Source organism: Carassius gibelio, chromosome B7, assembly GCF_023724105.1.
Source record: "Carassius gibelio isolate Cgi1373 ecotype wild population from Czech Republic chromosome B7, carGib1.2-hapl.c, whole genome shotgun sequence".
Lineage (NCBI taxonomy): Eukaryota > Metazoa > Chordata > Actinopteri > Cypriniformes > Cyprinidae > Carassius > Carassius gibelio.
This window is the reverse complement of record NC_068402.1, coordinates 16944991-16963168: the sequence shown is the minus strand read 5'-3', so window position 1 is coordinate 16963168 and position 18178 is coordinate 16944991. Positions and strand designations below refer to the sequence as shown.

The window sequence follows — 18178 nt, the reverse complement described above, 5'->3', positions numbered from 1 at the left end:
ACAATTTAAAGTGTTTAAAGGCGGCTGGCCAAAGTTAAAACTTCTAGCCTCTCTCAAAGTGTCTCCATGATGCGCGCGCTCACCTCGCTCGCTCCCGCTGGCGTCTCCTATTTCACTGCTCTCCCAAATTCTTGGATCCGGAGGCTGCGCACTGTGCGCAGTCTCAGCTCAAGCCCCAGCATCAGAAAAGTGCGTGTGCAAGCAGAACCTATTCCACAGACCACGAAAGCAGGATGTGTCGCTGAGGAAAAGAAAGAGCGTTTGCAGTGCAGTCAGAGAAACTTGGAGCTCGGAGAACACGTCGTAAAGGCCTGTTCCTAACCTTTTTTTCAACACACGGACATCTGGGAACCGGACCACAATGATGTGCTTTAAGTTTTTCAGCTGTAGGCATGTTGTCCTTAAAGTTTTCCTCGTGCAGTTTCTTGCTTCCTTGCAAACTTTTGCTGCGCCCTCACCCATCATAAAGTTTCCAGGCGATGATGCATCTTTCACAGACAAAGAAGTGGCTCTGGTGAGTGCTTTTTCATCTCGCTGAAAGAATAAAGCAGTTCGTTTGTTAGCAAGCTTATTATTTTTTCTTGGCTAGGCCTACGTATAATAATTTCTTTTAACAAACATATTTATAATACATTTGAGTTAAGTTTTTTGTTTGTTTATTTCTATTAAATTCCCTCAGAACTTTAACTTCAACATTATTCACAATTGTATCATGTTAAGTATTTGCACAGTATTTTCACTTTTTAGACTTTATTCACTGTTACAATATCTATTGAAAATGTAAAGCACAAGTACAATACATACATGGTTGTTGGGAATATGTGGAATGTGTTAAAAAGTTTGAGTAAAGCTGACACACATCTCTCTCTCTCTCTCTCTCTCTCTCTCTCTCACTCTCTATCTGTCTTTCATTGTATCCGTACTAATCTTTTTACAGCACTACTTAAATAAGTTCTATGGCTGCCCAAAAGACAATTGTAATCTGATGGTGTTGAAGGACACCCTGAAGAAGATGCAGAAGTTTTTTGCTTTACCTGAGACAGGAGAGATTGACCAGCAGACAGTAGAGATCATGAAGAAACCGAGATGTGGAGTTCCTGATGTGGCCAATTACAATTTCTTTCCCAGGAAGCCCAAGTGGGGACAGAAAGAAGTTACCTACAGGTGTGTGTTTACCTCAGACAATGCTGAGCTAAGTCTCCTTACTGTTTGTCAATTTAACTAGGGATGCATAATATTATCGGACTAATATCAGAATTGGCCTATAATGACTTTAAATGTAAATATCGGCATCAGCCCATTATGAAAAATTATGCCAATATGTCTTGCAGATAAGAGGAATACGTTAACTCACATGTGCTTAGGGTGTACTAGTGATAAGATCACGTCAGCAGTGTGGCTCATTCTTGAAGCAAAGTTTTGTCTGAATGATGATTATATTCACTCTTTTGGATTGCTGAATTTAATCGGTGAGAACATAAACAGAATGATATATCGCTTACATGAAAAAAACAAATCCAGGATACTTGTTAATTAACAAACCATGATACTTCTAAATTAAATAATTATATACATATATACAAATTTATTCATTGATGTGTAATATGTTTTCTTTTTTAAACAAATCGACCCAGGGTCATTTCTTGCCATTTTGATGCCCTAGCAGAAATCCCTATTAGCTATAATCCCTATTAAAGATAAGAAATTAGCTTTATTGCATGGCATAATAAAGGCTTATCTTGCCAAAGCACTGACAGAACCCATTTATATAATGGCATTGTTGAGCACTCCAAATGCAAACTTTGCATGCTACAATCAGAAGCAGCAATTGACAGCGATCTGATCCAGTGGCATACAGGAACCGCCGGATTGACAGTACTGTAGCTCGAGAATGTTGGGGAATCCAGGGGAGGCGGCAATCATATTTCAGGGTGGCCGTGTCACTCTTTATCACAACCCTTCGCCAGTACATGCGCTCATTGGCACCCCCTCCAGGTGGTGGCACCCTAGGTGACAGCATAGCTAGTCTATGCCCAGAAACGGTACTGTTTAGACCTTTTACAAATGTTTAATCTTAAAATAAAATGTTAGGGTTAACAACGCCACTTTCTGGGTAAAAAAAAATGCAGTGATTGCTATTACGTTTATTTATAGTTACAGTAAGCTTCAACTTCAAGTCATTATTTAATTCTAACAAATAAGTTATTGTTGAAAATTAATCGAAATTAAATATTAAATAAAAATATTAAATATTTTACTTATAATTTCTGCACTGGAGAGACTTGGTGTTTCCAAACAAAATGAAATATATTGGTATCGGTATTGACCAAAATGATTTGTAAAATATCGCCAAAAATTTAATATCCTGTATCACTAAGTTTTACCCTTTAATATATATTTACTATCCTGTCAACACCAATGATTCAATATTAAAAATGTGATCTTTTATTAGTTAGAGACCAAGAAGTTCCTCTTCGGGAACTCGAGCTGCGTCGAGCGCTTTTGGGGAACTCCTTTGGCAAGAACAACTCAGAATATCGTGTGCAATCAGTCCAATGGAAGAGCGTGACGTCACGGACGGGGGATGACGTAGCGACCAGGAAGCTATAAAGGCACGTGCCACGCAGCTGGCTTCAGCTTCGCGTCTTTCAGCAAGCGCTCTGTGTGTGCATTTTCAAAAGTCTGTCTTGTAAGTCTTATTTACTGTTGTCTGTCCAGAAACAATAAAGACAAAATGCAAAAGTCTAAAGCAAAGACCAGACACGTGAAGGGCGAATCCAAATCGCGCTATAAACTGTGTGTTCCTCCCTGCCAACGTTACATCATGGCTGGGGACACACAATATTTATGCGTGGTTTGCCTGGGGTCGAAGCACGCTGAGTCGGCTCTCCACGAAGAAATAGCGAGGTCGTGGAAACACCCCTATTCAACCAGTCTCTTCGGCCCCGATTCTCAATATTACGGCAATGTCGCGGGGCTCGATTAGTGAGGGTATAGAGCGATGTACCGGGTCGAACAGACGCTCGCGAGCTATCTGTCACCCGGTTCGGCATCGTCTCTGAAGGCTCCGGCCTTGCTCACAAAACCGTTAAAAACGACATCATCATTAATGGGCAAGGGCTATGTGGCAGCAGGTCAGGCGGGGGCGTGCCTTCACACTATTGCCGTCCTCCAAGCATATCAGGCTGACCTGCTGAGAGATGTAGAGGAGGGAGAGGGGATCAAGTCCGACGATATTGCAGAGCTTAGACGGACCGCTGATCTCTCCCTCCGCGCCACCATGGCAGCCTTGGTGGCCGCGGAGATGCATTTATGGCTGACCCTGTCTCAAATAAGAGAACGTGACATGGTCTGCCTCCTGGACGCCCCGCTTCAAGCCTCGGGCCTGTTCGGCAACACAGTCAATACCATCGTTGACAGGTTCCAGGAGGCTCGCAAGCAGGCGGCAGCGTTCCAGATTTTCCTCCCTTGTCGCTCTCGTGGGTTATCTGGAGGGGAGATACCCACTCCACTAGCGGGCTCCTCATACCTCGAGGCTTAAAAACAGAGCATCGCCACTGCTCCTCCACGCTCTGAGTCGGGGACTTCTAAATTAAAATCTGATCTTCGTACGTACTGTTATCGAAGCTAGGAAGTCCTCGACGAAGATGTCCCAAGCCAGAGTCACAGTGACCTCGAGGGTAGCCCCTACTGGGGTAGAGTGGTGTCCAACTCATTATACGGTGCCCGTCTTTCCACGGTGCCCTCTGGAGTCCGGTCTGCCAACCCTGCCAGTGTTTCAGGGCGCAGCGGTCTCCCGCGAGCGTCACTCCCAGATTTCCGCCCGTGAGCGTAGCGGAGCTGGGAAGCTCGCCACCCCTTCGGGGGCCTCTTACACCAGAGATCAGTCTCGAGAGACTGATTCCTTTAGTACATTATCTAGCAGCGTGGAAACTACTGCCAAATGTATCTCAATGGGTCCTACACACACTAGATGCCATGACACAGACTTGGCCAAGGCTTCGTCTGTATGCCTTTCCCCCCATCGCTCTGCTCCCGGGAGATCTGGCGAGAGTACGCCGGGACAGGGTCCGTCTGTTGTTAGTAGCCCCATTCATGCCGGGCCGAGTATGGCTCGGAGATCTGATCTCTCTCCTCGACGGCTCTCCATGGGAGATTCCGATCAGGACAGATCTACTCTCTCAGGCGCAGGGCAAAATAATTCACCCTCGCCCGGAGCAGCGGAAGTTGTGGGTGTGGCCCCTGAGGAAGCACAGTTTCTAGCTTCCGGTCTCTCAACCGAGGTTGTTGAGACCCTCCTCCAATCCAGAGCTCCCTCTACGAGGAAACTGTATGCCCTGAAGTGGAAACTCTTCACTTCATGGTGCAGAGACCGCCACCTTGACCCTGTTAACTGCCCAGTTGGTACAGTTCTGGAGTTTTTACAAGCTAGGCTCTCTGCGGGGTTAACCCACTCCACCTTAAAGGTGTACGTGGCGACCATATCTGCTTACCATGTCCCTTTCAATGATCAGTTAGTGGGTAGACACCCCCTAGTTACACGTTCCCTCTGCAGTGCACTGAGGCTGAGACCTCCAGTACGGTCCCGTATTCCCCTGTGGGACTTGGTTGTGGTATTAGAGGCTCTCTGCCAAGCTCCATTCGAGCCAATTCAAGACATTTCAGATAGACATCTGACACTTAAGACTGCCCTGTTACTGGCGATTACTTCTCAAAAAGGGGGTTGGAGATCTTCAGGCCCTCTCGGTGGCCCCTAACTACTTAGACTTTGCCCCTGGTATGGCCAAAGCATTCTTATACCCTCGAGCGGGTCATGTTCCTAAAGTTCCCTCTGTCACACCACAACCTGTCGTACTGCAGGCCTTCTGTCCTCCTCCCTTTCGGGAGCCAGACCAGGAAAAGCTAAACTGCATGTTTCCAGTGCGAGCACTGGACGCATACATCCACAGAGCTGCCCTGTGGAGAAAGTCTGACCAATTGCTTGTTTGCTACGGTCCTCCTAAAAAGGGTTCCCCTGCCTCTAAGCAGACCCTTAGTCGTTGGATAGTCGAGGCTATCAACGTCTCCTAAGAGTCATCTGGTCTTCCCCTTCCTTTGGGAGCCGAGGCTCACTCTACACGGAGTATGGCTGCCTCTAAGGCCTTTCTAGCAGGTGTTTCCCTCTTGGACATCTGCAAAGCTGCTGGGTGGTCCACGCCCTCTACATTTGCCAGATTTTACAATCTTGATATGTGAGCCGCTCCTGGCTCTTCTGTTCTTTCGCCTTAGCTGTGCTCTTCGGATACACACAAGGCAGGGGTTTGGAAGTCTGGCAGCGTTGGCACATCGTTCCCCAAAAGCGTTCGACGCAGCTAGAGTTCCCGAAGAGGAACGTCCCTATGTTACGTATGTAACCCTAGTTCCTCGAGGGAATGAGACGCTGCATCGCAGAGCCATACTCCCGGCACCCCTGCCGGCGCTTGCTTCCCTACTCGAAGCTGAAGCCAGCTGCGTGGCACGTGCCTTTATAGCTTCCTGGTCGCTACGTCACGCTCTTCCATTGGACTGATTGCACACGATGTTCAGAGTTGTTCTTGCCAAAGGCGTTCCCCAAAAGCGCTCAACGCAGCATATCGTTCCCTCGAGGAACTAGGGTTACATACGTAACCTAGGGACGTTTTGTGCTTCCAAAAAGATTTTTTTAAAAGAAACATATGGACCATATTTGTGTGAGTCAGTAAGCCAGTCAAAAACACAGAGAGCACAAACATATCTTTAAAGAATGTTCCCAGCTGGACCTTTGTGGCTGTGTTGAAGTTGGAGCTGAAAAAGGAACATCAAATCTAAATTTAATAATTTATAAAGTTACAGGAAGTGCAAGAAATGTTTGGCCATGAATGAATATTTACTGTCATTGAAAAAATTGGCCAACAATCAAAAACAACAAGTGATCAATAGTCTTTTGTAACAAAAAGGACAGAGTTGGGATCTTGAGGATATTTACTTGCCTACATGTCCTCAGTGTTTAAATGAGTCATGACCACAGCTATGTTGCTTTACCGGTAAAGTTTTCAGCCTCCCTACACAGATTTGTGGAAGAAATGGCTCAGCCTTAGATTTTCTGCCAGTGTCAGCTTTGCTAGTTTATATATATAGGGCTTTTATAAAGAAGTCTATATTAAGCCTAGCTCCTCATTAAATGTTAATTAATATTAAACAGCACAATTAACATCAATAATAATTGCAATAAAAAAATGTACAATCAGGTTGATATTTGCAGTCAGTTCATCATTCCCGAATCTGTGCTGTTCTGTAAATCAAGTGAAGCTGTGAAGCGTCTTACTTGTGAAACTGTAACCAACACTGATTCTCTGTCACAATTGGTTTTTAGTTTCCCCTAGGGTGAATGACCATAACATATAGATGCTGTGAACGAGATCGGTCAACTGCTAGTCAAGTTATCCTAATAGTGTCTGTCTGCGGACTGCAAGAGAGGGGAGACTTTTTCAATGTGCATTGATTAATTTATTTGGTAAATGTGTCTCCATCATAGTTTATGCAAATTTTTTCATATCGGAAAAATAAGTTTATTCTACTCTGTTTTATTTTATTTATTTATTTTTTTTTTATGAATTTTTTTTTTAATTTACATGTATCTTGGCATTTCCATCCAGAGTTTTTAATGCGATATTCCAAAATGTGCATAAACATAGGTGAAAGCAAATGCAGCTCCTTGTAGATTGTGCTGTGGTTTGGTACTAGAAAATATGATAACTTTAGTATTTCATGTGATTAAGATTCAAGCTTTGATAACTGCCACAAGTTAAGTTACTTGCTTATTTGCTAGTTGCTACAGTAGGCTGCCAAACACTGGCAAGAGCTCTGAGCATTCAGTCCCATTTATTTTGTTGTAATGATGGCTGCACGGAAAGTTCCTTGTTGTCATTGTACAGTACATTGTAAATGGCTGTGTCTTTTGTCAGAGGCTAGCAGTATCATCTATGTATTCCAGGGTGGTCAGAATAACAGTGTTTCACCCCATGCTGTTCTGGGACTATTGAAAAGCTTTTCTTACTGATTATTAGTACAGAACCTTTTTTAGTTTTTTGCACCTGCCAAATTTGTTTGATGTTGCTCCATTTTTCTGTAGGGGCCATTTCAGACTGCCTTGTAATGCCAGAACAGGTTTGGATTTGACAGTCCTGGTTTTGGTTTGAAGTGGAGATCCCTCCTTAGGATAAAGAAACCAGACCATGCTGCACACCAGCAGGTGATCAGTGTAACCAGCTGTCCTCTGATCGCTGTGTGTGAGTGATCGTAATAGCTTGATGATGATTGGATGGAGCTGGGAGCTTGGACATCCCCATGTCTCTTTGTAATGCAAAAAGAAATTGGTGGAAAACTATTGACACAGAAAGACCATAGCAAAAAGCATGAAGGCATCCAAAGGTTTTCTGCACATGATACTTGAGTTTGACGTTGCCATTGTGGAACAATATGACTGGCAACTTTTTATCTGGACTTATAAGCATATGCATTCTTGAGCCACTCAAAGTCATGAGATTAAAAGCAAATGCAGTACCCACTTTTCTACTATAAAAATAACAGATAGTTCCATAAATGAGAAACTATAGTAAATAAAATATGGAATAATCAACTGGAAATTATAGTTAAAAAAGAAGGCAATATTGTTTTCTTCTTCCGCAGGATCTTAGGGCACACCCCGGATCTGGATGAAGAAACTATTGATGATGCTTTCTTTCGTGCATTTAAAGTCTGGAGTGATGTCACACCTCTGAAATTCAAAAGGATCATGGATGGAGAAGCTGACATCATGATTAACTTTGGCCGAAATGGTATTCAAGAAAACCTTTTGTCTACTGTATGTCTTTCTATAAAATGTTTCTATGTAAGGTTCTAAACTACTGTGGTGTAAATATACAAACCCCAGATTATTTTTTTATTTTGTTCTAATCACAATTCTAACTACTAAAGTCACATACTAACCACAGTCACTTCGGAAAATCCTTAGTATAAAGCTTCCTGCACTAGAGACTGATTTACATTGTGGTCTTTTGAAATACCACCGTTAGATCACAAGGCAATTACAAAAAAATCAAATATTGTCACAGTGTAAATCATTCCTGAGCATGCTGTAAATGAAAAATTGTGGACAAAATCTAAATAAAATGAAACTATACTTGAGACCTATGTTAAAAACTATTACCTACCCAAAACACCATGCCTGGTATGTTATGTCATGATTAAAACAAAAATTTGAGTTAAATGTGTTCTATTTGTTCTAGAACATGGTGATGGTTACCCATTTGATGGGAAGGATGGTCTTCTGGCTCATGCCTTTGCTCCTGGACCTGGTACTGGAGGAGACTCTCACTTCGATGATGATGAGCTGTGGACATTGGGAGAGGGACAAGGTATATGAATTGTCTTGCTTCTGGTGACTTGTTACCTCTTTAAATTCAAGTAGCTGTTTTTTGTTTGTTTTTTACTATTTTGCTACATTTGTTCATGAAAGGTGATACAGTGATCTGCTCTCTCTCCATCTTGATTTAGTGGTAAAGGTGAAATATGGCAATGCAGAAGGGGAGTTCTGTAAGTTTCCATTCTTGTTCATGGGTAAAGAATACACCAGCTGCACCTCTCAGGGTCGAGATGATGGGTTCCTATGGTGCTCTACCACATACAATTTTGATGAAGATGGAAAGTATGGCTTCTGTCCTCATGAGCGTGAGTACCCTTTGTGCTAAGTTTTAGATTAAAGTATAATTTGACACTGTTCACATCCAAAGTGGTGCAAAGTCCCAGACTTAATTTGGGGAAGTAATGTGTGTGACAGATAGTGACTGTAATAATGTCATAATCACTGACTCACTGAGTTTTGTTCCTTCCTGTGTTGCAGTCCTGTTCACATTGGGTGGGAATGCAGATGGAGCTCCTTGTAAGTTCCCCTTCACATTTCAGGCGGAAAAATATGACAGTTGCACCACCTCGGGCCGGGATGATGGGTACCGTTGGTGTGCCACTACCGATGATTATGACCGTGACAAGACTTATGGATTCTGTCCTGAGACAGGTCAGTCTATAAGTTGTAATAAGTCTCAATCCAGAACAGTGTTTATTTAGATTTCTTTGAAAACCAAAACCAAGTAAAACTTATACTACCATAAATGTTTGGTAAGTAATTCAAATGTTTGTTTGTAAATTAATAAAATAAATTAATAAAATTGAATTAAATTAATAAATTAATTAAATTAATACTTCAGTAGGCATGCATTAAATTGATCAAAAGCAATTTGTAACAAAAAAGGTAAATAATAAAAAGAAATAAATAATAATAATAATAATAATAATAATAATTGATATTATTTTAAACTTTATATTAATCAAAGAGACCTCAAAAATAACAGAAAATAATGCTGTATATTTATGTTCAATTCAGTTCTTCATAATGCATACTCCTAAAAACGTGTTACAGAATAGTGCCTAACAAACCTCTGCAATTGTTTTTTAAAGTGAGTCAGTCTTTAAAGCAGTTTTCCGTTTACGTCTTAGTTTCCAGCAGCCTGTAAAAGTTTTTTTTTTCTTTATTACAGCATCTTTTCCATTGTGTTACTGATCTGGCATAAGCAAGTCAGTAGCACAGAACTCATCTGGTTATAATACCCTGGGAAAGCAGCCCTCTCTTCCTATTTGTGTGCGTGCGTGCGTGCATGCGTGCTGAGTTACAAAAACAAGTCCAGTATGGTGCAAGCCGTCACATTGGACCACAGTCCCATACTTGAGCTGAACTTTTACAAAGCTGAAGCTGGTGTGTCCGTCTTTTGAGTCTGTTGAGTCAGTGTGATTCAGACTGTTGAGTCTGTGTAATTGAGGAGGACTCCTCCCTGATGCCTCTCTTAGCTCCTGTAGTTTTTCTTTACTGTAGGTTTGAATGCCATGGTCTAATATGTGGGTTTACCACTAACTACAGCTTGTGTTATATCTTGTGACATCATATTTGAAAAACAGATACACATACTTAATCGTAACAGTTTCCATATCACTGTTTCTTTTGCTTTTCTCTGTATTTTATTAGTTGTTAAGCTATTTATTGTTTAATTAAGAGCTGGCCCCTTTTATTGTTTAGAATGCATGTAGATCATACTTTTTATAACACCACTTTTGTCATTATCAACCTCTAAAATTGTTGGTATTTATTTAAATGACACAGCCATGTCAACGGTCGGAGGAAATTCAGAAGGCGCACCCTGTGTCTTCCCCTTTAAATTTCTGGGCAACACTTATGACGCCTGCACCACGTCAGGACGCAGTGATGGGAAGATGTGGTGTGCCGTCACCAAAAGCTATGATGACGACCGCAAGTGGGGCTTCTGTCCTGACCAAGGTATTATTTCAATATAATTTGGAGCATGCAAAATATATCTATTGGTTGTCATGTCATAAAAAATATAAATTTTTCCACTTCCTGTGTCTTGTTGTGATTCTTTACTTATGTATTTGTAGTCCGATTAATAAATTGTCCTTTGTCTTTTTCTCAGGCTACAGTCTATTCCTGGTGGCGGCCCATGAGTTTGGCCATGCCCTGGGTTTGGAGCACTCTGATGACCCTGAAGCTCTCATGGCACCTGTCTACAAATTCACCAAAACCTTGACGTTGTCTAATGATGACGTTAAAGGCATCCAGGATCTCTATGGTGAGTGTGGAGTGTTGAAGACCGTATTGACCAGAAAAGACTTAACTTAGGCACTTTAGTACTTGCAAGTTCATTATATTTGTTTAAACAGATGTTGTGATGATTCTAAATATTTTTCTTTTCTTTATTCCTCTTAACACTTTCCTCTGTACAGGTGTATCAACGGACAAACCATTGCCCACTGAACCCCCTCCGGTCACGCCAATGGATGTATGTAATGAAAACATCATATTTGATGCTGTAGCCCAGATCAGAGGAGATATCATCTTCTTTAAGGACAGGTAACTAAGGACACCCATTTAATAGAAAAGTATTGCTTACTTTTGGCTTTTTGTCCACAAAACATCTATGCAATAATTTGACCGGTTGAATAGAACACCATGAAACCAAGCACACGCAACTGTGGGTAGCAGTTATTTCATTTTCGAGTTTGCTGCCAGGGAATGCTCAATTCATCTGTTTGCAGTGGTTTCAAAATCTTTCTGCTTGCATGCACAGGAAATGGCCCCATGGCCATCTGGGGAAAACTTCATGACCCAGTTTATCTGCCTATTAAAAAACTTCAGCATATCTATTTGAAATCAGTATGAATGCGAGTTATGGCTTTATAATGGTTGGAATAACAGGATGACGATTTAAACAGGAGAAGAATCATGCTGATGCTTTAGCCACATTGTTAGTCCAGAATTCGAAGTTCAAACAAAGTAAGTGGTGGCGAGAGTGGGTAGAGAAGGGAAAGTCCACAAATCTGATCCCACATCCCGAAATCTAAATACCTAAATATCTAAATATCTAAACACAGACATTACCATATCAGGGGGCATTCTTATTCCTTTGAGTACATTGTTTTTGTCTGCTTTTGACTGCTTTAATGTAGAAAATGGTCATGAGAGTGTAAACACTTTACAAATTGCTGACTATAGACATTTGTACATATTTTTGAAGGGTTGTTAAATAGGAGACTTTAAAATACAAATTTGTTGTTTGTAAATTTTAAGTCAACCACTACCAGTATTACTTTAAAACAATTAGTCAAGAATCTCTCTCTTAGAGAACCATTCAGTGTACCTCTGCCACAGTACTGAAGTTGCTTGAGTTTCCCTGTTATGTGGGTGCCTGAGAAACAACCTAAATAAATCAACACATATATATTCCATCCATTTAAATATTATTGACCATTTTGCTAATTTGTTTTTAGTTTTGAAATAGTATTTATGCTCCACACTTATTACTTGCATAATCAGAGGTACAGTAAATATCATAAATGTTAACATTTTGGAAGGGTGTCCAAAGCAAATATACGGGGAGTATAAAGAGTGCTGTCATTGGTTTTCACCAACGTGCTCATGGATCAGGAGCTCTGGAACGAAAAAGAGCCAGTATTCTACACACACCTCCGTTTTTAAAGCGGACTGCTGTGCGGTTACAGAGATCATCACAAGACCACACACACACTGAAAATAGTGTATGCTGGGTATGACTGTATGTCTGTATAGGACTCTTATAACCTCGAAGCAAGATCCTGAAATTCTGATCTAAAGTATCCAGATCATGTTGATTCCATAAATCAAAAATAAAGCCTGTTATTTCCGTTACCTTTGCAGTCCTTTTTCTCTCTGATGGAGGAAAATGAGGGGAAATTAAATATTCTCAAGCCCCCTCCCCATTTTACCAATGATTTTATCCAATTTATTTGTTTTTTTTTGTTTGTTTAAATTAGTTCAAATTATAATTTATAGCAAAAATGCTTCTAAAACCGTAAAAGTCTCACTCACTCTATGATACAATGCAATCCAATTATTGACATATTGTTGCATCATGGGACGTCTGGTGATTTCTGCCTATGGTAGGTTAACTTACAAATCAGTCTTCTCCAAGTGTCTGAACCGCTCTCCATATTTTCGCTGATGATTTATTATTTGTCTGTGCAGGAAAGGAGTCAAACGGTTGAGCAGTGGAAATGTCATTATTATAGAGTTATGATCAAATTACAGTGTAATTCTGAGAATCCCTGGAGCTGCAAGTCTCACTTTACTGTGTGGGTAAAATGACTTGAGATCTCTGATATTCACCCAGCTGCATAAATGCGACAGCTGTTTAAGCCATTTCGCAGAGAAAAAGAAAGAAGAAGAGAGTAAGGCCAGAGAGCGCAGCCTCAAAAGGTTCACTAATGTTTTGTTTATTCAGCTGCACCAGAAAGTCTTTATTTGATCTAATCTCTGGCTCAGATTTATAAGACCCATCTAAGGCATTTGGTGAAATGAATTCCTCTTCTGTCTATCGCTGCGAATAAGAACTGAACTCAAGTAGTGTTTTAACTACAGGAGTGTTCTGTTCTTACATGTTTAATTGCATAAACAGAGAAGGGAGGGATGTTTAGAAGTGTTTTCATCTGAAGAAGTGGAGCTTTGGGGCAAAATGTTTAATAAAAGTTCAGTTCTAACTTAGTGCTGTTACCAGTTACCAGAAAGTGAAATAACTGCTGACAGAGGCTGTGTGCTGCTCACAGACGCTTTTCTTCAATGTAGTGCATGAGCTGTAGTCACTTGAAGGGGTAGCACTTTATTTTACAGTCCTGTTCCTCATATACATACTATGTACTTATTTTAGTAATTACAATAACTATGTAATAACTAAGTACTAACCCTGAACCTACCCCTAAACCTAACCCTACCCCATATAGTTACCTTGTATTACCAGAACTTTCTTAGATAAATACACTATAAGTACACTATAAGTACATGTTAGTACACGTACTGTAAAATAAAGTGCAACCCTTGAAAGTCCTGAGATCTCGGTCTTCTCTAAAGATGAACTGTTTTTGCCTTTTAAAAAAATAGGTCAGTGGAAAGAGGTCCGGGGTGGTTGGTATTGTTTTTGTGGTTTATTCTGGGGCAGCAGGCATATTTGGACATGTCCAAATTCCTCCTAACTCATTCTTCAGCCATAATAAGAAACATCTGCTCAGTGAATCACCTGATTGTAGCTAGAGTTCGGTACACTCTGTCTCCTTCTATCCTACTTGCTTATTTTTTTCCCCCTCTCGCTCGTGTTTACCCTTTCTCTTTATACAGTAGGTGCACAAGCATAATGTTGTCCTAATTCTTACCCCTCCTGTTACAGATACCTCTTCAAGACTGCTGATTTCAGGAGGAAGCCGACAGGCCCCATGCTGGTGGCTACATTTTGGAGTGAACTTCCGGAAAAGATTGACGCAGCTTATGAGAATCCTCTAGAGGAGAAGACTGTCTTCTTTGCAGGTAAAAAAAACAGCATGTTTGATGGCTGTGAATATAAAACCACATGAAATGCCAAGTATAAATGTTGATCATGCTATTTGATCAGTAAAAGGCTGCAGAACACATTTTTATCAATTTAAGTTGAGCACAGAACCTACCAAATCTAACATTCACACATTTACATACTGTAGTTTATCCACATTCCATCTCTGTAAACCCACACTCTTCACATACTGGCATTAGAAACAGAGATGGGTTATGGTTTATATATGTGAGATTTGAGACTGAAAAAACACTTTTGGGACCTGGTATAGGTCGAATCCGGTCATGAATAAGTCATGACACTGGCCTGTGAAGTCTCTTGCTATCAATAATACAGAAGATAGTGATGGTACACTTAGTGAAACCTTGCCTTGCCTTGCATGGCATTGCCAGTATCTTCTTTTGGTTCCATTATGTGCTAGTAAATATGATGCTGCTAAATGATACTGCTGGATTTGACTTCTCTTTTGGTTATTTGCTTGTAGTTTATCTGTTTTGCATCCTGTGTTTATGGGATAGTGTAATGCTTGCCAGTGGACTTCAGTCACATTTTACGAACTGTCTACGTGTCTCTCTTAAATTCTTATAAGTATATACAAGTTGTTTCTCTCTGTCTCTCCATAAAAAAATTCTCTTCATTTTCAAGTTTAAGGTTTTATGTGGGTATGTTTCTCTCTTGTTTAAAATGTCCTTATTTGCTTACTGAGAAACATACACCACCATTCAAAAGTTTGAGGTTCAGTATGTTTGTTTGTTTATACATATTCAGTGAGGATGCATTAAATTGATCAAAAGTGACAACGACCTTTATAATGTTACCAAAAAAATGTGTTTTAAATAAATGCTGTTCTTTTGAAATGTTATTCCTCAAAGAATGCTTAAAAATGCATCATGGTTTTCACAAAAAAAATGCTTAAAAATGCATCATGGTTTCCACAAAAATTTTAAGCAGCACAACTGTTTTCAGCATTGATAATAATAGAGATGCACCGATTGCAATTTTCTTGGCCGATTCTGAAAATGAAGTTATTTATTTAACTTGTTTATGAGCTATATTGTATAAAATCAGTGTCACATTGCAGTCATGTTGATTTTTGCGGAAACATCTTGGTTGTGCAATGTTGTTTAGCTAAATCATAGCGCCAATTTCCTTTAAACTGCCGCAGTGTGCATCGATACGTTTCTGAGAGACGTCTCTTGTCTGGCACAACATCAATACATTAGCAGTCTCCGTTTACACTGAATGCAATTCCAATCACAGTCAATCTCGCGCGGAAAATACAAAAAAAACTTTGAACGGAAGTGTATGTCAGGATTCAAGTTTTTGTCAATTACTGTATATATTCTAAATTATAAATATTGTGTGTGTGTGTGTGTCCTCCAAACACAATTTGTTTAAAATATTTGAATTTGTGTTTAAAATATTTGAACTGTTTCTAAAGGTGATGAGATGTGGGTATATTCTACTAATACTCTGGAGAGAGACTATCCCAAGAAGATCTCCAGCATGGGTCTTCCTTCAGATTTGCATGCAATTGATGCTGCCTACTCCTTCCACAAGAGCAAGAAGACTTACTTATTTGCTGGAAACAAGTTCTGGAGGTAATCTATTTTTAATGTTTGAGTTTAATAACGTGTGTTCGCTGTGATTTAATGAGCAAACTACAAGTGATCCTTAAGAAACTAAAGTAGAAGTACATAGTTGTGAATTATGAAATTTTCAGACATGAGGTTTACTGGAATTTACTCATGCTTTTAAAACTACACACCTTCTGAAGAAGTATCATGGAATTTCAAAGCTAAGCAAAAGCAGGAATAGGTTGATTATAATGTTAACTTTTTTCCATTACTTCTCAGATACAATGAAGCCAAGAAAAAGATGGATCCAGGCTACCCTAAAATTATTGCAGATTCTTGGAGTGCTGTCCCTGATGACGTAGATGCTGCTTTCAGCCTTAATAGTGATGGTAAGAGTGTGTGTGTGTGTGTGTGTGTGTGTGTGTGTGTGTGTGTGTGTGTGTGTGTGTGTGTGTGTGTGTGTGTGTGTGTGTGTGTGTGTGGACAAAAATTGAGCTTGGTCGAGCATTCTTGGCAGTTAACCCCAACCCAATTACTGCTGGCTTTAGGCCTTCAACAACAACAAAAAAACTCTGGCTATATGGTTCCCCTCTGCTCAAGATGAGGCATTTTTTTCCAATAACAGCCTCTGTCTAAAGAGCACATAAGAACTCTAAACGAGAGAAAAGCTTAAAAGAGAGAGATTAAGGATTTATAACAGTTTTAAGGAAGGTGCTCTGGTTTTATTTAGATTTACGGGAATTTACTTGACATACATACTTTTACGACCACCCAACTCTTTCCTGTGCTATCACTAACTCACATCTACACTCATACAGGTATACACACACATGTACACACCTCATAGAGCAAGCCTGTGGGGAATCTGAAAGGTTCCTCTGTTTGTAATTAGCCTGATCGGATCTGAGCAAGTAAAAACAGCTTCTCTAGGTTGTGAATTCGACCCCACTCACCAACATTTTAAAGATAACTGGTGATGGTTAATGGTTAACTAAACTATATGAAATGGACACAATTTAATTGACCTCAGTTTTTTACACTACCTTGCAAAAGTTTGGAGTTCAAATTTTTTTTTTACTTTTAATTGAGACTTTTTCGTTGTTACAAACAAATCTATTTTGCATAAACGCTGTTCTTTTGAACTTTCTATTCATCAATTCTGAATATACAAAACGTTTGAATAGTTTGGGGGGTTGGGGTGAAATTATTACATTTGCATTCAACTTTAACCTTTAATGTATTTTTACTTGGTATTTACACAAATTTAATATTTTCAGGTCACAGCTACTTCTTCAAAGACTCCCACTATCTCAAGATGGATGACACTCTGAAAATGGTCAAAGTTGGGGAGATCAAAAAGGACTGGCTACGTTGCTGAACATCAGCAGAACATTCAGCCCTGGCGCTCTGTGATGACCTCCATCACTAGATAAACAAGGCCAGTGTTACCTTGCCAAATGACAGCACTCAAATTTACCATTCTGCCCCTCCTGGTTAGTCAGAGCCTATTAGATTATAACCTATTCTTAGCTAACCAGAGAGGCCTGTGAGTAGCCTTCACTGCCTGGACCATGTCTGCATGCCAAACATAGGCAGAAAAGACCGTAATTATTGTTGTTTTGTCATAACATGATAATTTTGTTCATTTTTATAATGATAGGGTTTAGTGCAGCTCCTACCCCTTAATATAGCCTACATGTACTGTATATCATCAGATTTAAAAGGACTTCTGGCATTTCCCAGTTCTGGCAGTGAGATGCATCTTTTCTTTTTTTTCTTTTTTGTCCAGAATAAATTAATCCAGGCAGTATGTAAAAGCACAAATGTTCTTAGTATTTGATATGCAAAGATTAAGGAATTAATTAATGTTTTATTTTGTAGTGAATAAAGTCCAATAAAAAATCTGCTTTTAATAAGAGACACATTTTATACATGATAATGAGACCAAACAACTGTTGAAACACATCATTTTTTGTTAGTCTTGTTTCTTTCTTCTCATGGTACAGAGAGTTTCATGGCACGGGTTGCCTGAAGACTGTAAAGGGTTTGTTGCATGATGGACTCATGTCAAGCAAGTATCTTGAGATTACTGATTAATAATCATTTGTACTCTTTTTATTTTAGTTTGTTTTTGTTTTTAAATGACATGCAATTTGTTTATATTTGTAATGTTTTGCTTTATTACTTTCTGTTTTGCTTTGTGCACTTTGTCACTGTCTCAAAATAAATATGAACTATACTTTACGTGGAATTTTGTCATTCAACTTTTAAATTTTAATAGTTTGTGTAAAGCATTGTACTGTAGCCTATGATTCTTTGACTTTCACATCAAGAAAACCGTATGGTTCCCATTATTAAACGCCTTAAAATGACTCCTCGTATCTAGATAAACAGCGACATCTAGTGGTTATTGTGTAAAATGTCGAGCTCTCAATATGTTTATGTAGGCGACCATGTATTTTACACCCCCACATTTATTTATCTATGGGTTATTTATTTATTTATTAAGGCTTATATTGTACTTTTTGATAGCTTAACTGCTTTTGTGGTAGTGTTTTACTAGTCTTTTTGGTTTGAAGATGGCTAGTAAATGCACGGCTGAACTTAAGGAATTCGTCGCTGAAA

The 18178-nt window shown here is 39.7% G+C and overlaps 1 protein-coding gene across 1 annotated transcript; it reads left to right on the top strand.

Annotated features, from left to right (window-relative positions):
• The first annotated feature begins 299 nt into the window (after positions 1-299).
• LOC127961268 (72 kDa type IV collagenase) lies at positions 300-17797 on the top strand. Its single transcript, XM_052560318.1, has 13 exons — positions 300-514; positions 938-1164; positions 7687-7835; positions 8286-8414; positions 8554-8727; positions 8900-9073; positions 10211-10384; positions 10539-10694; positions 10849-10975; positions 13818-13954; positions 15418-15577; positions 15833-15942; positions 16831-17797. Exons 1-13 carry the CDS (start codon positions 362-364, stop codon positions 16929-16931), a joined length of 1971 nt encoding a protein of 656 aa, XP_052416278.1. The 5' UTR covers positions 300-361; the 3' UTR covers positions 16932-17797.
• Positions 17798-18178: the final 381 nt, after the last annotated feature.

What these genes read in the sequence shown, in the direction of transcription:
- LOC127961268 (XM_052560318.1), top strand. Translation starts at nt 362, where the DNA reads ATGATGTGCTTTAAGTTTTTCAGCTGTAGGCATGTTGTCCTTAAAGTT. An exon ending in CAGACAAAGAAGTGGCTCTG is followed by an intron (nt 515 to 937) that starts GTGAGTGCTTTT and finishes ATCTTTTTACAG; the next exon opens with CACTACTTAAATAAGTTCTA. An exon ending in ATCATCTTCTTTAAGGACAG is followed by an intron (nt 10,976 to 13,817) that starts GTAACTAAGGAC and finishes CTCCTGTTACAG; the next exon opens with ATACCTCTTCAAGACTGCTG.